The sequence below is a fragment of the Equus quagga genome, chromosome 11 (assembly GCF_021613505.1).
Source record: "Equus quagga isolate Etosha38 chromosome 11, UCLA_HA_Equagga_1.0, whole genome shotgun sequence".
NCBI classification, from domain to species: Eukaryota; Metazoa; Chordata; class Mammalia; order Perissodactyla; family Equidae; genus Equus; species Equus quagga.
Genome location: NC_060277.1, coordinates 115,633,822 through 115,652,937, shown reverse-complemented (window position 1 = coordinate 115,652,937; position 19,116 = coordinate 115,633,822). Strand labels below are relative to the sequence as shown.

General features: G+C 58.0%; 2 protein-coding genes across 3 annotated transcripts; both read left to right on the top strand.

The window, feature by feature from the left end:
* Window positions 1–279: 279 nt before the first annotated feature.
* SECTM1 (secreted and transmembrane 1) lies at window positions 280–14,178 on the top strand. Of its 2 annotated transcripts, none has more exons than XM_046677467.1 (6): window positions 280–370; window positions 10,658–10,803; window positions 10,996–11,310; window positions 12,262–12,294; window positions 12,511–12,662; window positions 14,020–14,178. In XM_046677467.1, exons 2-6 carry the CDS (start codon window positions 10,716–10,718, stop codon window positions 14,152–14,154), a joined length of 723 nt encoding a protein of 240 aa, XP_046533423.1. In that variant the 5' UTR covers window positions 280–370; window positions 10,658–10,715; the 3' UTR covers window positions 14,155–14,178. The 2 variants fall into 2 exon arrangements, with proteins under 2 accessions (XP_046533423.1, XP_046533424.1); XM_046677468.1 differs by lacking the exon at window positions 14,020–14,178 and adding an exon at window positions 13,158–13,991.
* A 1,153-nt stretch (window positions 14,179–15,331) lies between these two features.
* Window positions 15,332–18,342, top strand: CD7 (CD7 molecule). Its single transcript, XM_046677469.1, has 4 exons — window positions 15,332–15,456; window positions 16,460–16,780; window positions 17,023–17,156; window positions 17,931–18,342. Exons 1-4 carry the CDS (start codon window positions 15,381–15,383, stop codon window positions 18,036–18,038), a joined length of 639 nt encoding a protein of 212 aa, XP_046533425.1. The 5' UTR covers window positions 15,332–15,380; the 3' UTR covers window positions 18,039–18,342.
* The last annotated feature ends 774 nt before the right edge of the window (window positions 18,343–19,116 follow it).

The window sequence follows — 19,116 nt, the reverse complement described above, 5'->3', positions numbered from 1 at the left end:
GAGCTCCGGGCATCAGCTCTCCCGGAAGAGTGCCTCCTGCTCTTTTCCTGTTTTCTTTAGAAGGACAATCTAATGAAGTGTTTCTAATAAAAATGTAATAAGGAATTCTGTACCAAGAAAGTCATAAACTTTTCCTGTGGACTCAGGGCAGTTCTTGAGACTCAAGTGATTTCCCATAACTCGGGTTTCCCTCTATCTCGGACCTGGTGCCACACCTCCCGCGGATCCTGAATCGTTAGTACTGCCGCCTCCTCCCCTGGCTCCGCCCTCGGTGGCTCAGTTTTCCTCTCGGACGGAGAGGAGGGAAGAGCACAGACAAGCAGCGGCTGCCAGTGAGGAGGAGCCGCACGGGTCAGGAGCAGGAGCGCAGGTGAGGGGCAAGCGGGCAGGGAGGGGAGGCCAGGAGGGGCGAGGGACATGGTGGGTGGCTCAGAGGTTGACAGAGGGACTCCGGTGTTGGCGGGCTCCGCATACTTGGATCTGCAGGGATGGAGACTCGAGAGAGTGGAGCTCCCCGACCCTCACCCGCTCTGGCCACTTTTCGCTTTAGAGACGTGGCCCGGAGTGCTGGCCGGGGTCCATGAGCCAGGGGGCTGGGGGTGCAGGGTGTGTGCCAGGGGAGGGGTGAGGACAGGGGCTGCAGGTCGGAGAGGGGACCTGTGTCTCTGCAGGGTACCCCCAGGCTCGACTCTTGGAGGGGCGGAGAGGTGGCATCTTGGGCTCCCCAGGTCTTCTGAGTCTGGACAGAGCCCCCTCCAGCCCCTTGACCACAACTAGGGTGAAATGCATTCAAGTCCAGGCCCAGTGCCCCCCGGTGGCACTCACCCTTGTGTGCACCCGCAGGGGCATGCGCACACACTCACGGGCACTCACGCTCGCATTCCCATTATGCTCTCACACGTACTCAAGTACACACAGCACTTGCGCTCACAAACATTTGTAAAGCAGAAATGAAATGCCCAAGACTTCCCCTAACCAGGGAGAGCACTCTACAGTCCATTTCCACATTCTCCTTTCATTTTTGGTTTGACCGCAGCAGCAATCTCTAAGTTAAGTTCACCACCGACAGCTGGTTAATGATCTGCAGTTTGAAAACTACTTTCTGTGCCTGTGGGTATAGGAGCCAGAGCCCTCGGGAGACCTCCTGTCTGGGGACAGTGACGGTGAGGGTGATGGGAGATGTGCTTCCAGCCACAGGGGCCAGGGCAGGGCTGGCATGGGCAACCGGACTGGAGGTGGGGAGGCGGCTCGCCAAGAACAGGAGGCAGCCAGGCAGGGGGGACAGCCTGTGCAAAGGCTGTGAGGCAGCAAGGGTTTGCTTGTACCCTGGCCTGAGGACTACTGGCCCAGCTGGGGTCCCCTCCTGGCGATAGCAGCAGGGACCAGGATATGGGCAACAGCACCCTGGACAGGGGCGTTTCCTCCGCTGAGCTCAGGCTGGGGCTCCACAGCCTTAACAGGCTGCAGCTGTCTTCTTGTGGTGGTTCGTCACCTCTCTCTACAGTGTTGATGAAAGGCCACCTGGGTCAGTGTTGTGCACAGCCTTTCCATGTAAACATCAGCGTAGGTACCTGAGGCCCCTGAGCTGCAGGAAAGCAGCACCAGCTGCTGGAGTGCTGTGGGAATGGAGACTGGCGCCAACCAAGGAGCCTCTGTACCTGGCCCCAAGGACACCCACGCTGTCACAACCCCGGCTCCCTCAGAGTTCCCAAAGTCCCATAGTGGGCCGAGGTGCTGGCAGCAGCATACACTTTCCAAAGTGTGTCCCTGATTCCTGTAAGTGAACAGCTCCCAAATCTGAGAGTCATCCTTGGTCAGGGACTCTGGCTGTCTCGCTGGGATCTTAACGTATGCAGATACAATTCCTGTGTTGGCGAGTTGGGAAAAACCTGAATTGCTGCCTTTGTTTCCCACCTCTCAGGTGTTCTTGCCTTCTGGTCCTGGCCCCATGCACGCAATCTTTCTGCTTCTCAATGTCACTTGCCCTGTCGCACCCTGGCCTCTCTCTCTGGTTTTTCTGTCCTTTGCAGCGTTGGCTACAAGTGAGAGACTCAGGCAGAGCAGCAGAGACGGCAGACTTACAAACACATTTGGATTTCAGATAATGAGTCACTATTTAAATATAAGTATGCCCCGAACATTGCGTGGAACATATACTACAAAATGATCGGTCACGTATCTGAAATTTCAGTGCACCTGGGTGTCTGGACTGTGCCCGGCAAGCTGAGGGAGGAGGCTGATTCACTAGAGTGGATTTCCTCCTGATAAATTCCCTGCAATGACTGCATGCTGCTGCTCACGGGGTGGCCCTGCCGCTGCCACGAATCCTAGGCCGCTGCCCAGACGGAGCCAGGCCCCTCACAGTCTGCGGACTCAGTGGCCTCCTGAGGGTCCCAGCAGAGGGTAGAACCAGTCCCGCCACTTTCCTCCCCTCGGCCTACCCCAGCATCTCCTGAGCCCTCGCAGTTCAAAGCAAGGACAGTAGGTTTCCAGGCCCATCTTGCAGGTGCTGTGGCTTCATGCCAGTGGCCCACAGGGAAATAGCTTGAGCGTACTCGCAGTGGAAAGTCTGGAAGTCTGGTGCTGTAGCTGGAAAGTCTGGAAGTCTGGTGCTGTAGCTGGAAGCACACCCTCCTCTGCGCCTGCCCGGTGTGGGCATGCTGGGCGGTGGGCTTGGCGGAGTGGGTAGCTCCTGATAACCTTTCCAGGGCAGTGCTCCGTGCAGACCCTTCACCTCCTGCCAGACCAGGGTCTGGGCCTGTCTTGTGCTGGTCTCAGCCTACTGACAGAGCCTGGGGGCACTCCCCTGGGCCCAGGTTCCCCTTTTGGAATCAATGTTGTGGCTGGACCAGCCCACAGGGTTCTCATTATGACTGCAAGACGCTACTGCAAGATGCTCTCGGTTGCTCTCAGCAATAAACCGTCAGGAAACTTCGAAGACAAGGTTTACGATTCACAGGCCTGGAGAGTACACAGCAGGCCAGAGACCACAGCAAGGTCTCAGGAAGAGTGAGAGAGACTGTGGGCCTGGGGTTCTACTTTTACTGGGGTCCAGGGTGGGGACATAAGGTTTTGCAGTTCACTCTTTTTTGAAGAAGAAGAAGAAGATTAGCCCTGAGCTAACTACTGCCAGTCCTCCTCTTTTTGGCTGGGGAAGCCTGGCCCTGAGCTAACACCCATGCCCATCTTCCTCTACTTTATATGTGGGATGCCTCCCACAGCATGACATGCCAAGCGGTGCCATGTCCGCACCCGGGATTCGAACCAGCGAACCCAGGGCCACTGAGAAGCAGAATGTGCGAACTTAACTGCTATGCCCCCTGGCAGGTCCCTGCAGTTCACTCTTTATTGTTGAATTTAAAACATAAGGGCGAGAATTAAGGCATGGGAAGGGAAGGACAAGAGGCCACACAGCCAGTCATCTAAGTCACCCAGAAATCTCTGGAGCAAAGGAAACTTGTGGGAGGATCTTTATCTGGTCTTTCTGCGTCTACTGAAGATAGAGACAGCCGTGTTTGAAGCGGATCCCTTGGAAGTCAAAGCTTAAGCGAGCACTTGCATTACAATTTAAAAAACCCCAACTGTCAGGGCTCACATTACAAAGCCGCTGGGAGCTGGGACCTGGAGGAGAGGGAGGCCAGAGAAAGATTCTCCTTCCTGCCACCCTCGCCTCCCACTGGGCCCTCTGTGGCCCCAACCCTGCTGGAGGTGAGAGGGCGTGCACGGTGGGCCCACCTCAGCAGCTCGGTGCTGACAGCTGCAGAGAGAAAATAGACCCTCCGCTCGGCTGCTCTTAATATCAAATGCAGAACAACTACAGGATCTTGGGGCAGTCAGGGGCCTGTGGGGGCAGGCCAGTGCACATAGCCACCGCCCAGGCAGGAAGAGCTTGGCCCGGCATGTGCAGCTGACCCTCCGGGCCCTCCAGGACTGAGTCACTGAGGTTTGGAGGCCAAGCAGGCCTCTGCAGTGGCGAGTTCCATCATCCACTGGAGAGCTGGCCAGGGGCACAGCTCTCCGTGCTGGGTAAGGAGGGATGTCCCCCACACAAATGGATAAATGGATGACAGAGTCAGCAGGCCAGATGGGAGGGGTTGGAAATAGCATTCTGAGGGGCCTCTGGTGCCTTTGACTCCGTGCCCAGACAGTGGCCATTCGTGCCTCAATCACAGACTGATAGTCCAAAGTCCCTGGCAGCACTTCCAAAACAGTCTCAGAGACATCTCCTGACTTCCAGGTAAGGGCGGGATTCCCCGGGAGTGGGAGTGGTGGCAGAGGCAGGACGGTGCAGTGAGCAGGGAGGGGCGCCCCCAACTGGCAGACCTGGCTCCCCTGCCAGTCACCTGTGTGTCTGGACTGCTCAGTGGGCAGCTGTGCCGGTCACTGTCCTCACAGACAAGCCTGGATTTGAGCGTTGGTGACCGAGCATTGGGCCTGGCTCAGATCTAAGCCCAGGTCCAAAGAGAAAGCGCCAGGCCATTGGTCAGGGCTAGGTGGAACCTAGCAGAGCTGTAGGAGCCCCAGACAGCTAGGGCAGCAGGATGTGTGTGAAGACATTGGAGAGCTTCCTCATCTCCAGCCCCATTCCGTCTCTCTCCAGCCCAGCTGCTTTCATCTCAAATCCAGCTCTTGGCAGGCAGCTCCCCCTGTGCTCTTATGAGGTAGAAGTTTGTGTCTCTCTTTTACAGATTTGGCTCAGATGAGTTAAGACTTGTCCGTGGTTCTGGGCCGTTTCTGAATATCATGCCCCAAAGCTGGAGATGTCCCCAGCCCCAGGCTCTGACCCTGCTGGTGGGGAGCCCAGCACAGCTCTATAGGACTGCCCTTGCTGGGGGTTGCTCTGCGTTTTTGGTGGACTCCTCCGCCCTTGAAGAGTCCGGCCTGGGGGAGGGGGAGTCCTAGGTCCTCTTGTTCTAAAAGCGTGGACCTGACATTTGGCCCCAGCCCAGGGGGAAGCTGCGGCCCCCTCTGCCCGGTCCTTCCTCCGTTCCAGGACTGGAGCTGCCCTGAGCAGCTGTTCTCAGTCCAGAACAAGGGACCTCCCCACCTCTGCCAGCACTACAGACAGGCCCTGGGCGTGGAGCTGGCTGCTGCCCCCTGCTGTCTTCACCACAGGGGTCTGGTCAGTCTTGTGGCCTTTGAGACTTCTGGCGCTGGGCCAATGTTCTTGCCCATCCAGATGCCGATGAGATGCACAGCTGGCTCTCCGTGCCACCCAGTGCCACAGGGGTTGTGATGGAGGCCATAGCACCAGCCCAAGGTGGATGCAGTGGGGGAATCTAGAGGGGTGGGACTCGGGTATCACTGTGTCCAGATTCTGGAACCACCCAGGGGCTTTCACAGTGGGAGGCAGGACCACAGGGAGAGCGTGAAGAGCCATCAGGAAGTGCCTGTGGCTGAGGACAGGGCTGTCCGGAGCCTGGGGGAAGGTTCAGAGGAGGCTGGGGGCTTTGGGCACCGGGAAGAGGAGGCTGGCACCCCTGCCAGCTCTCAGCGGGAACAGACACTGGTCTCCCTCTGAGAACATGACAGAGGATGGCCAGGGGCCACCTTTCTAGAGGCTGCACCCCTACGGAGGCCACCAGGTAGTGGTAGGGGTCCGTGGCACTTCCTGGTTTAGTTGTCTTGTGGTCATTTCATTGCGTACTAGAAAAACATAGGTATATATAGCACGTCCATCAATGACTACAGATGCGCATTTCTCAAGGTAAGGCTAAAATAGATAATAAGGTTTTAAAAATGAGTCAGTGTAAAGTAACTGTTAGGATTTCAGGGTGTGTGGTGTGGTGAAAACCTCGGTGGCTGTCAGCCGGGGAGGCTGATGGGGCCGGGGGTCTGGCGGGGCTGACCTTATCTGGGGAGCTTGCCCCCTCCACCCTGGCAGGCAGACAAAATGCCCCAGAGCAAAGGGCAGCCAGGCCAGGAATGATTGAAGCTCAGGGCCGGAGCACCCACACCCCCACCCAGGGGGCCTTGCCCTCGAAACTGAAGGTTGGCATCCTCCCGGAGCAACAGCTAGACCTCAGACCTCAGCCTGGCTTCCACCCTACCCCACCCCCAAGGCTGGGCTGCCTTCCTTTCACTTGTCAGCACACACCCTCCCTCTCAAAGTCCAGCTGAGCAGGTCATCATGTGGCACATAAATACGTCTTCACTGAGGTCACCACCTCCCCGTGTCACCTGGCCCAGGTGAGGACCAAGGCTGACCTTTGACCTATCCAGCTGGGCTGAAGTGGCCTACCCAGGGCCCACTGCTGCTGGGACTGACCGAGCCCTTCACAGTGAGGAGGCTGCACAGGTCCACAGGGATTGAGCCCCTGCAGTACACAGAGCGTCTACTGCAGCATCTGTCTGTCGCCATGTCTGCGTGAAGTGAGGCCCTCGCACACACAGGTTCGCAGGCCCAGGACTGAAACAATCCGTCCAGTCATTTACTCTCAAGCAACAATCCAGGAAATTTACTTGAAACTTGAAACACGAGTCTAAACTTATTCGGAAGGATAAACACCCGATCACAGTGAGGACGGTGTGTGAGGAGGAGGGTCCGACGGGGAGGGCCTCCTTCTGGATGCTGCAGGCCCCTGGGCCCCTCCCTTCAGGGAGGACACGCCTGCCCTTCCTGCTGAGTCCCGAGGTTGCTGTGATGGAAATAAATGTGTCTGGACAGAGGATTCGGGGCGGTGTGTCTGTGCAGCTGGGCATTTGGTAGGTGCGCCGGGCCGCCAACAGGAGGCTCTGCAGCTCCCTCCGTGCCCAGGGCACAGGGGTGGCCACCTGGGTGGCGTTCTGGTTTAGGTTCCTTGGATGTGAATCCTCCGTGCAGCCCTGAGGACACCTGCCCACTGGCTCAGGTATGCCTTCACCTGTCCTGGCAGGGCTGGAGTCCTGGGGATCAGCGTGCTGCCTCCCCGGGAACATGTCCTCCCACATCTCTGGCTGGGGGCGAGCTTGGCCTGCCTCCTCCTGCCCCCAGAGACTAGGGAACCGGGACCCGCACTGGACTGCTGCGGAAGTGTGGACGCCAAAGGCTGTGCGGAGGTCGGCCAGAGGCGGCAGAGCAGAGACAGCTGTGCGTCTGCTGATGGCTGAGGGACAAAGGTGGTGTCCTCTGAGGCCACTACGAGGGAGGTGCAACCCCATGGAAGCCCTGGATCCTGTGACAAGGGAGCAGCCCTGGGAAGTCCCTGGGAGACCCAGCATGGGCAATTGCGACACCTCTTTCTAGAACCTTCCATCCACATAAGGTTTCCAGCAACATTTAATGGTGATAAGCTGTTTATGCCCAATCCTGGCGACTGCTGACAGGTCCTGAAACTGGAAAGGCTGCCACTGGACTGTGTCCAGCTGCGAGGTCTCAGCCTGTTTTGCATTATCTGAGCAGGTTCGGGCAGGATCAGGGCAGCCGACCCTCTCCACTCAATCACCAAATTCCTGGTTCGGAGAAAAAAAAGTTGATTAAAATTATGTTAACGTTCTTGTGGAAAACAAACATCTAAGGAAAGACTAACAGAGCAACAAGGGAGAAGCTGCCTCCCCAGGGTGAAGATAGACCACAGACGGCTTGAAACCCATGCCAGTGTCCTGCGTGGAGAGGCCCATCAGCAGGTCCCGAGCGCCCTGTGGGCCGGGACAAGGAGTCTCACTCAAGCAACGCCTGGGGCGCAGTGTGCCCTCCTTAGGAAGACACAGAGCCGGCCGTCACACGTCCATGCAGAACGACTTTGCCGTGGATTCAAGATTTGAAGATAAAAATAGATGAGATTTGGCCATCCGTGGATTCCCCACAGTCTGGGAGGCCTTTTCCAAAGGACACTTTAGACAAACAAAGAAAAAATACTTTTGAAACAAAACCTTGAAGTTTTCAAGGAAGAGACAGACCAGACATACCATACAAACGTGCAGAGTTTTTATTCCAAAAACGATCAAGGGAGAAATGAGCGACTGGGGAACACAATTGCTTCACAAATGACAGTTTCTTTAAGACATGAAAGTCTTGTAAACCCGTAAGGAGAAGACAGACAACCTCAGAAAGATGGGCAAAAGGTTTGCAAAGGCAGTGACAACACGGAAACCCAAAGAGCTAGTAACAGGATGAGATGGCCGGTGCCTCTGCAGTCGGGACACGCCTGTGAGGCACAGGGAGTCTCGTGTCACCTGGAGAAGCTTAGGTGAGGGGGCAGGCGGCACTGGGGGCTGTGGGGAAGGGGCGGCCCTCACGCAGTCGCTGAAATCGAGCACCCCCAACGCACCACAAAGTGAGAACCAGATGCAGAGAAATGGACATAACGCGACCCCAAAATGCTCCCTCCATGTGTCTGGGGTTTGTGCGTGATTATGTGTGAGTGAGAAGGAAGCTGGGTCACGTAGTCACTGGGGCACAGTTAGGGGAGGGAACAGTGTCTGCATGTCCTGGGGCAGCCGTAACAAAGGACTACACAGAGGGGTTCAAGACAGCAGAAGTTTCTCATTTCACGGTTCTGGGCCAGAAGTCCCAAATCCAGCTGTTGGCAGGGCTGTGCTCCCTCCAAAGCCTCCAGGGCAGCATCCTTCCTGCCTCATCCAGCTTCTGGTGGCTCCAGCGTTCCTGGGCTTGTGGCTGTATCAGTCCACTCTCTGCTTCCGTCGCCCCGTGGCCTTCTCCCTGAGTGTCTCTCTCTTTGTGTTTAAATTCCCCCTTTTTATAAGGACATCAGTCATATTGGATTTAGGGCCCAACCTACTCCAATCGACCTCGTCCTAACTAATCATGTCTGCAAAGACCCTATTTCCAAATAAGGTCACATTCACAGGTACTGGGTGGACATGTCCTTTGGGGGCCACCATTCACCCCAGGACATACGGTTCAGAGGGAGAAAGGAGGGAGGATGGGGAGCGGCGGAGTACCTGTGATTAAGTATCTCATCTAATATGATTCCACTTACGTAAAACCACATGCATGTGCGTGCACACGCGTGTACAAGAACACACTTGAAAGAGGGGCCCTGAGTGTCCACTGCCTCTCTCAGGTAATGTCTTCCCGGTGGTTCTTCCATCCTCGGCTGTTCTCTGTCAGTTGCTGTTGTTTCACAAACGTGGTACATATATCATGAGAAAAAAAAGCTGCCCTCCGGTAACAATAAATCAGGAACAGAAACAAGTCTAGAAAATCAAACAGAGGAAGCCTGGAGGCAGCAGCACCGGCCACACCAGCTCAGAACCGACACACCCGGGGAAGCTGTGCTGGGGAAGTCTGCCCCCAGCGTGGCTGGACGGGACTCAGCCCCCCGAGTGAGTTGCCTCTGTGATATCTCAGGACCTGCAGCTGTCTCCTTGCAGCCGGGTCACCCAGGCTGGGCAGACAACATCGCAAAAGGAGGCCCACCTACCCTTCCACCCCATCCCCTTGCCCAACTGGAAAAAAAAGTAAAAACAGCTGAACTCAAAACCAAAGGGTCCCAACTCTATGACATTCCGGAAAAAGCAAAACTATGGAGACAGTAAAGAGATCAGGGACACGGAGGGGGACACGGTGTTTTCAGGGCAGTGGAATTAGTCTGTGTGATACCATAATGTGGATACATGTGTCCAAGCTCACATTATGTCCAACACCAAGGGTGACCCGTAATGTACACTATGGACTTTAGTCAATGATAACACATCAGTACTGGCTTATCAATTGTACAAATGCACCATGCTACTACAAGACACTAATAATAGGAGAAACTGGGGTGCCAACATAGGGGAATTCTCAGCACTTTCTGCCCAATTTTTCCGTAAACCTAAAACTGCTCAAAAACAAAAAAGTCTGTTATTATTTTATTTTTATTTTTGTTGTTGTTGAGGAAGATTAGCCCTGAGCTAATATCCGTGCCAATCTTTATATGTGGGACACTGACACAGCATGGCTGATGAGTGGTATAGGATCCAAACCTGCGAACCCCGGGCTGCTGAAGTAGAGTGCACGAACTTAACCACTAGGCAACACGGCCCCAATTATTATCATTATTATTAATCAAATGGTCAACAAATGGTCTGGCAAACAATTTTAAAATACTTTTAAATAGTTTAAACGCATCAGGATAAATGGCAGTTTCATGAAGGCCGAGTGATCCCAAGAGCCTGAGATGGGCCTGTTCAGAGGAAGTGAAAATCCACGATTTCCGGATTCTAACGCGTGACTTCCACAGGAAGACTTTGTTGATAAGGAAATTCAGCAAGTGGACCAAGTATCCCTAAGGAGGTCCTGAAGTGAAGCTGGTGCGCCCAGCCACAGAATGCACAAGGGGGGTGGGGACTGGGGGCATCCAGGGGGTCTTAGGACAGTGTTAATGCAGAGTGGGCCCCAGAGTCTATGTGGCACCAGCCGTTTCCATAGGACACACGACGCAGGCCGTTTTGCAGGTTTTACTATGAAACTGGAAAGATAAACCCAGATTGGGGGTGGAGGGGCGGGCGGTTATCTCCCAGTGCCTTGTTTCCTGTCTTGTTGGACAGTGGCCAGCACTGTGCACATTATAAAGGCACCAAGAAGGGCGGGGGGCAGGCTGCACGGAGAAGGGGTGGGCGGGGGCTCCAGCATTCACAGACCCCTGCCTGCCCCTGCCCAAGCTGCAGCCGCTCCCGCTCACTTCTGCAGCAGCCCGGGGGGCCTCTGACCCATCGGCTTTCCTTCCTCCAGGGAGTGTCCCAAGAACCGTGGAGGAAGATGCTGAACCCCTGAGGCCTGTCCGCTGACCATGCTGACCTTGGCATCCCCTGTCCTCCTTGCTAAGATGCTCTGGGCCCTCCTGCTCCTGGATGCCTCCTTCAGTGCTCAGAAAGGAAGTAAGTCTCAGGGTCCCACTCTCTCTGCCGGGGGGGTTCAGTGGGGGCAAGGCAGGGATGGGGGCAGCAGACTGAGTTCAGGCCCAGGAGGGGCCGAGGCCCCAGGGAATGTCAATAACCCTAGGGCGGGCAGTCTGTGAATGTTCTGAGCCCCAGCCATGACCCATGTGAGTGACCTTCCCCTCCGCACAGGCTGGGACAACCCTACCTGCACCCAGGGCGTGGTGTCTGTGCCCAGGGGGGCACGTGCCATGATGGCCTGCAACATCTCCAACCCCTTCTCCAACATCACCATCTGCCTGAGTGTGGCGGCAAGGACGGACTGCCAGTATATCTTCAGGAATGCCCCCCAAGGAAACATCTCTCAGGATGGGTGGCACCTGCGGGTTCAAGGAGGCATGGCACAGCTTGTGATTGAGGACGCCTGGGACAATCAGTCTGGCCAGTACAAATGGCATCTCCAAGGAGGCCAGATAAACGTTGGAATCACCACCCTGAATGTCTCAGGTGGGGGAGGGGCATCTCGACCCCCCAGGCATTTTCCTGCCCGCCCCCCAGGGGCTCAGCAGTGGCTGGGCTGGGAGGGCAGGCCTGGATTCCAGCAAAACGAAGCCACACAAAGCTCTGCCATCACCCAGAGACCCCGTGGGCCCCTTGCCTTCTCCAGCAGCACCCCACTCCCGCAGCCTCACCCTGGGCGCCAGCCACCCAAAGAGCCAGCACTCTCCCAAGACCAGGACCCCTCTCTGACCACCCCCTCCCAGCTTCACCACTAGCTCCCCTCGCACCTGTCCCCGCACCCCCTCCAGGACACGCTGGTTACATCTAACGGCGCCCCCTTCACACCCTCGTGGCCACAGTGACCCGCTACCCTGCTCCACTCACCAGCCCCTCTGCCCTCTCTCCCGCCCCCTCACTCTCGCCCAGGATCCGGCTACTTACTTGATTCACTGAGGAAATGGAAGCAATTAGCAGAGAACATCCCCAAGCTGCCCTCCCACCTCCCCCTCACCTCTGGGCCCCCCTCCATGACCTCCCACAGGATCACAAGCCCCCTCCCCTGGGCTGCCCCTGCATTTGGTTCCCCGACCCCCACCTGCTGCACAAGGGCAATGACCTCTAAACCCTCCTCTCCACCCCACTGCTCCTCTTCCACCCCTTCCTTTGCTGTAAAACTCAGCAAGTCTCCACCGCCCCCCACACCCGCTTCTAACCCAGTCATGGTCACCCTGAGCACTAGGGGCAGGGAGCAGTGGTTCAGCTTTGCCCCCCGCCCCCAGGGGCAGGGAGAGGGGCTGAGACCCGTGCCCCACACTGGCCAGGCCCTGGGAGGGGGACCCAGTGAGCCCTTCATGGACTCCTGTATCCAGGTCTCATCTGACACCTGGGACTGGGGGTGGGGACTGCACCAGGGCTGGGCCTGGACAGGCCCCTAACCTGCCTGTGTCTCCTCGGCAGAGCCCCAGGACCCACTCTTCACACCTTACCCAGGTGGGTGTTTGCTTCCTTACCCCGAGGTGCAGGCGAGGAGCCTGTGCCCCCGGAAGCCCCCTCGGGTCTCCCAGCCCTCTGTGCCTGGCACCCAGGCCCATCCTGCACACCCCATCACCCCTCCCACTCTCCCACCCTGGGCCACGGGAAGTGATGTCCCCTCCCAGGTTTGCTCCAGGAATGCATGATGAAGGCCTCCCGCCCACTTTCCGGCAGGCCCAGAGTCGCCACGCCCCCTGCATGAGGTGGGGAGCCAGTCTGATATGGTCTTTGTCATCCCTGTCATTGTCATCCTCTTCATCCTGGTGCTCAGCATGTGGGCCTGGTGCAGAAGGCGCCATTCCCTGAAGCTCTCAAATATTCCGCAGGTACGAGGCCCTGCTCCTTGTCTATGGGCCAGCAGGGGGACTGGGTGGGGGTCACCCCGGACTTGGCCTGGACACTCGGCCGCCTGGCCTTGCACCCACCGGGGCTAGGGGGAGGAGTGGGAGTGTGGGGTCCCAAAGAGCCAGTGCCCCTCCCCAAGAGGACCCTAGCTGGCTATGGCAGTCCCAGGCCCAGAACTTGGGTACCCCACTCCCAGCCAGGCCTCTGGTTTCCCATTGTCCCTCAAGCCTCACTTTGTCCCCAGGGTGCCCGGGAGGACAGCATGGGTGGGGAGGCTGCACTTCCTGCTCCTTCCAGGAGACCTAGGATGTATGGGGGGGGGGGGGGGGGGGGGGGTGCGGTGCTGCATGTGCGTGAGCGTGTGTGGTGGGTGTGTCTGTGTGTGCATGTGTGTGAGTGTGGATGGTGGGTGGGTGTGTGCCTGAGTGTCTATGTGCACTGGTTTCTGCTCACAGCTGTCATTTCTCCCTCCCCAGAGGGGTTGGTTCAGAGCCCCAGGAACATGGGCCCGTTGGGAGGGTGATCCAGCCCTCTGGGCATCTGGCATCAAGCCCCAGGAGCCCCACCCTGACCCAGAGGCTGCCAGCACAGGGTGATCACAGCCCCAGCAGTGGAGGCCTGCTTGTCCCCGTCTCCCCCACCCGGCTGACAGATACCTGTGAACCCATCAGCACTGGTCTGCTGGCCCGGAGACCTGCCCAGTGTGCGGTCTTCGGCAGCGGCTCTTTCAGCCGAGTGAGGACTCTGGGTCCCACGCAGAGAGTGGACCCAGGGTGAAGACCGTGGCCTCCTGGGAAGGCAGGCCACGCAGGCCCTTCCCACTCCGTCCTCAGCAGCTCTCTTGGCTCCCTCACCCTTTGGCCAGAAATGCAAAAATCTAAGTTCCAGAGCAGTTGACCTGATGGGACGCTCTCCCTCGTGGGCCCGCCCACTGCGGGCGGTGGGTGCCTCCTGCGCGCGCTCCCGCCCCAGGAGCAGGAGGGGCACGCGGGTAACCTCCAGACGCGCCCGGTTTTGGTCTTAAGTGGATCTCGGGCACGCTCCTGGCGTTTGACTACGAGCAGGAACAGGTTTTGGGGACCCTGCTGCCAGCAGCGGCGAGGCCCAGAGCGGGGACGGGAAGCCTAAGGTGGTGCGTCGGCCCCCACCACCAGGGGGCGCAGCCGCGGCGCCCGCCCTGAGGAGACCCACGGGCGGCTGGGCGGTCCGGGCGGGTCCCACCCGCGCCTCCCCCGCCCGGCTGCCCTGCCCCGTCCGCCCTGCTGGCCCCGACCCATCCCACACCGGTTCACGCAGCAGTATTCCTAATTCCCGTGCATTCTTACTACATACATATAGGGCTTTTTCGAGGTGAATAAAATAAGCCAAGCGGGACCAGCCCCGTGGCGGAGTGGTTCAGTTCGCGCGCTCGGCTTCAGCGACCCGGAGATTCGCTGGTTCGGATCCCAGGCGCAGACATGGCAGCGCTCTTGAGGCCACGCTGAGGCGGTGTCCCACGTGGCACAACCCACAACTAGAACATACAACTGTGTACTGGGGGCTTTGGGGAGAAGAAGGAAAAAAAGGAAGATTGGCAACAGATGTTAGCTCAGGTGCCAATCTTTAAAAAAAAAAAAACCAACCAGTAAATCATCAAATGAGCTGAGAAATAAAATATTTTTTAAATGGAAAACATAAGAATCTAAAAGAAGCTGCTTCATGTCTTAAAGTGATAAAGAGTCCTGAGGCGTTTGAAAGGTACTGACATCTGGAAGCCCCTGCTCACTGTGAGGAACCACAAACTGGAGGCCCCATGTGGTGCCTGGTGACCACTGCGACCGCGGGCATGTGCCGCCGCCGGGCAGGCCTATCCCAGAGCCAGGCTGACACCTGCCAGACACAGCGGGCGCCGCACCAGGGCCTCCATGCTCTGCGGGCTGCAGAGATCTATTCTGTCTCACTGGAAACAGACCAAAAGTGTTGGGGCAGATAAAGTGATATCTAAGGTCGTTTTATTGTTGATCTCAAGGTGGGAGGGGCCCACAAAAGTCCTTCTGCTCCCTGCACACCCCAGGCAGGACACCTGGAAGGAAATATGGCGTCTGCATTCTCACAAGGCCCTCGAGGCCCTGCTACCCTCCCCCCATTCCACCCCACCCCACCCCCGGCCCCATCCTGCCCCAGTGCTGCCGGGTGACTGATGTGATGAGCCAGATTCCTGGGTGTAAATCAGGTTCCAGCAGAAAGTGTCCCAGAGGACGAGGGCAGCTGGAGCCTGACCCGCCCCACCCAGGGGGCCCCCTTGTCTTTCTTCTAATCCTGCCTCCTATCCCCTGGCCTCACCCTCTTCTCTCCTCTCCCCTTATGTGCCCTGTGGAGACACAGCAACGGTGAGGAACCAGGGCAACGGGTCACCCTGTGGGCACCCAGTGAGGCAGTGGGACTCAGCCAGGTCTGCCTCCCCCCGCCCATGGCTCCACCTCCAAGAAGCCCTCCCCCCAAGTGTCCCAGCCACCACCTGCCGCCCTCTCTGCCTGCCTCCTACTCCGTCTCACCTTGCCTGGACCCCTGGGAGGTGACCTTTCATCAGGACTTTTGGGGTGGGGCCTCCGAGGCGCACACAGTTGGGTGCTGCAGACAGGAAGAGACTTGCGGCTGGCTGTGAGGGATCCTGCCTTTTGCCTGCTGCTGGGTCCACGGTGGGTGGGGTGGCAGCGAGCATGGCCCCGGGGCTCTCTCTGCTCCCCTTGCTCCTGGCCCTTGTCCACAACCTGCTGAGGGCCCTGACCGCCCAAGGTAAGCGCTTCCCAGCTGCCCTGCTGCCCCTGACTCGGATGCTCCTTCCCAGGAAGAGGGTGGTCCGGGGATGCTGAGCATGACCTTCCCGCAGAGCCCCCCACAGACCTTGAACACCTGTCACAAAACAACAAGCAGCGGACGTTGGTAACGTCTGGGTGCAGAGTCACCAGCTTCGAGCTCTCTTTTCTCTTTACCTGAATGTCCAGATTCTCTTCTACAGTTAGCAAGGTGGCCTCTGTCATGAGAGAACTCTGCCCTTTAGTTTGCTTTTTAAAACAGATACATGTGTGAAGTTCTGCAGTGAGATGGAAAGGCCAGTGACATAAAGTAGGGTGGGGGGATCAGCCGGCACAATTCTTGTGCAAAAAAACAAAAAAAGGAGAGAAAGAAAGAAAGAGCTGCAGAATTTAGTTTGGGGAGAAGCTGATGTTTGCATTAGGTTAAGGAAGGTTTGCGTCTGCACCAGGAAGCTGGTCCCACTGCTCCCCAGCTGGGCAGAGGGGGGACGTTTCTGGTGTCCCACAGACAAGACAGGATGTGCCCACCCCACAGAGCCACCAGCTCCAGGTGCCTGGAAACATGGGGAAACTGAGGCACCAGCGTTGGAAAGAGAGAGGGAGACTGACAGTGCCTCCTGCTATCTCAGGGACTGTCCTGGAAGGGAGGGAGAGGGTGTGGAGTCAGGGAGAGTGATCAGAGCCCCCCAGGGGAGGGCCGGCTGTTTGGAAGGAAGAAGCCCAGCTCCACCTTCCCTGGAACTTCAGGGTGGGGAGAGGTCGCAGATGGCCCGGTCCCTGTGGCCCCTTCAGCACTCAAGTGTAGCCACTGGGTGCTGGCGCCCTGAGCTGCTCCAAGGCTCCCACAGGGTGCCTCGTCCAGGGTGATGTGTCAGCAGCGGGCTGTCCCAGGGCCCCTCCGTCCCACCACCGTCCCCTGCAGACAGACAAGTCCCTGCTCCTGCAGCCAGGCAGGTGGTGACGGTGGCTGGGCCTCCCTGCAGAGGTGCAGCAGTCCCCTCCCTACATAATCGCCCCAGAGGAGAGTTCCATCAACATCACCTGCTGCACCAGCGGGACCCTGCTCGGGCTCCACCTGAAGCAAAGTTGGCCGAAGCCCAGCAACGTGATTTATTATGAGGGTGAGAGGAAGACTACCGTGGACGAACGGTTCTGGGGCCGCGTCACCTTCTCAGGGCCACGAGACAACTTGACCATCACTGTGCACCACCTGCAGCTGGCTGACACCGGCATCTACACCTGCCAGGCCATCATGGAGAACATCTTGGAGATCCAGGGCCCCGGGACCTCAGTTGTGGTGACAGGTAGGGAGCGTGCCACCCCAGGACCATTCCACCTACATGTTGGCCAGGCTGGCCTCTGCCTGCCACTGTCTGGGGACCTTCCCTCTATACTTGCTTGAGTGGTTCCTTCCAGCTCAAGCCTGCCTCCTCCAGCAAGCCTCCTGGATTGTCCCCCACTCCAGGTCCCCTCCCTGCCCTGAACCCCAAAAGCTCTCATGGAATCCCCCACCTGCCAAGTGCCTCTCTCTGTTCCTTCTTCCCAGACAAACTGTCCCAAGCAGTGAACACATGCCGGGAGGCTCAGCTGATACACACTGCCCTCCCCACGGCCCTGGCTGTGGGCTTCTTCCTCATCGGGCTAGGACTGGGGGCGGTGTGTGTGCTGAGGAGGACCCAGGTCAGTATGAATGCCCCAGCTGTTACCTGCGTCCCTATAAGCTGGCTCGTCTTGGAGAGCAGGGAGGGAAGAAGAGTGGTTAAGCCAGAGAGCTGGCCAGACGGGAAACCCCAGCACCCACCCGTCCCCTCCATCAGGCTCCCCTGGAGCTCCAAGGGTTTGGATGGCAGGGTGGAAGGTGGGAGGGAAACTCAAGAACTGGAGCCCAGACCAAGTCCTAAGGATACAGGGCGGGCCGGGGCCGGGCGGGGGTACCGGGAGGATGTGCTGCTCAGTAATTTAAGGGTGAGGGTGGGAGGAGGGTCCAGAGAGACGGGTCAGAGAGCTTGGGGATGCCTGCGTGGGACTTCCTGTGTGATGTGTGTGCGTATGTGAGAGCGCATGTACGTGTGAGCGTGTGAACGTGTGCTGCAGGTGGGAGGGGAAGGGGGTGACGGAGACAGGGGCCAGGAATCGGCCAGTTCTGCCCCTGGTCCCTCAGCTGTTTGCCCCTCACCCCCGCCCTTCCCCAGCTTCACGAGCTTCTGGTCCCCGTCCAGGTCCTTGGGGGCAAGGTCACTTCCAACCTCCCTGCCACTGCCCCCTGGGCTGCCCCACCCCCTTGCCCAGGCCTGGGGCAGCTCAGGACAACTGAGGGGCGGGCTGCAGGCCCAGAGGCCCTGCGGCGTTTCAAGGCTAAAATCTAAAGGCTTCCTAAGGGGGTGTGCGTTGAAGAAAGAGGGTCCCCAGAGGGAGCTGGCCCCTTGTAGGGAGACGACAGGCTTTATCTTTCAGATCAAGAAACTCTGCTGGGCCAGTGATAAGAACTCGGTGTGTGTGGTGTACGAGGACATGTCCTACAGCCGCCGCAACACAGTGTCCACCCCCAACCCGTACCAGTGAGCCCCGTGGGCCCCCTGGGCCTCCCTCTGCCCGAACAGAGCTCCGGGAAGACCAGCGGAGCCAGCGCCAACGCGAGGGCAGCTTCCTGCAGCAGTCAGGCTCTGGGCACCTCCTCTGAGAAGTCTTCTTTGGCTGCCTCCTGCCCTCCTCTCCCTGCCCAGCTGCCCCTGGCTCCTTGAAGCTACCAGGGAGAAAGTCTGTCTGTCTCTCTGTCCTGCTGCAGCCAGGGGCAGCAGGCAGCTTGGTGCGGGGGGGGGGAGAGGGGGCAGCCACTGCCAGAAATAAAGTGCTTCTCATCTCCCTATTCTGACCCCAGTGTCTGTTTCTCAACCAGCTCAGAGTGGAGGAGGGAGAGGCCTGCCTGGCACCCTCCCCAAGGGTCTCCTAGGACGTTTGCAGCTTGTGTGACTACGTGTGAGAAGAAGAGAGAGGAAATGGGCACTTCCTCCCTCCAGCCTGGAGGGCGCCCCACAGGCTGGAGCCCTCACCGGCCCCCCTCCCGCCCTTCCACCTGCCCACCCCGACCCCCACCCCCTTCACCCACCCTCACCTGCCTCCACCACAGGGTAAGATGGGGATGGAGGAAGGGGAGCTGCAGCCGTGACCTGGGTGTCCTCACAAGGGGCCGTCCCTGTGTGCGCTCGTAGGAGGGGTGCGGGAGGTGGAGCCGTGGGGAACTTGCCTCCCGGTGGGCAACAGTCACCCGCCTGCGTAGAGTGAATGGTGGCGGGTGTCCTCCTGGACTCTGGGTCAGAAGCAGCAGACTGTGCTTCCTGCTCCACCCCATCCTGTACCGAGGAATCTTCCATCAAAGTTGCAAAGACAAAACGAACACAATCGGCTGCTCGGAAACTCCTAAGACCTGTCTCTATAAAATCACTACGGAGATAAATGACGTGCATCTACAAACTCAGGGAGGGGATGTTTGAGAAATAATTATAGAACAAGGGCTAATACGTTTAATTTATAAAGAGCCTTATCAATCAATGGGAAGAAGATGAATACTTGGATATGAATGTACAAACAGCAAAAATGACTGATGGACATAGGCAACCATTCAAACTGCTAGTTACCAATG

Coding starts and splice junctions, on each gene's coding strand:
- CD7 (XM_046677469.1), top strand. CDS start 15,381: ATGGCCCCGGGGCTCTCTCTGCTCCCCTTGCTCCTGGCCCTTGTCCAC. Junction 15,457..16,459: donor GAGGGCCCTGACCGCCCAAG/GTAAGCGCTTCC, acceptor GCCTCCCTGCAG/AGGTGCAGCAGTCCCCTCCC. Junction 17,157..17,930: donor GTGTGCTGAGGAGGACCCAG/GTCAGTATGAAT, acceptor TTTATCTTTCAG/ATCAAGAAACTCTGCTGGGC.
- SECTM1 (XM_046677467.1), top strand. CDS start 10,716: ATGCTGACCTTGGCATCCCCTGTCCTCCTTGCTAAGATGCTCTGGGCC. Junction 11,311..12,261: donor CACCACCCTGAATGTCTCAG/GTGGGGGAGGGG, acceptor TCTCCTCGGCAG/AGCCCCAGGACCCACTCTTC. Junction 12,663..14,019: donor AGCTCTCAAATATTCCGCAG/GTACGAGGCCCT, acceptor ACATACATATAG/GGCTTTTTCGAGGTGAATAA.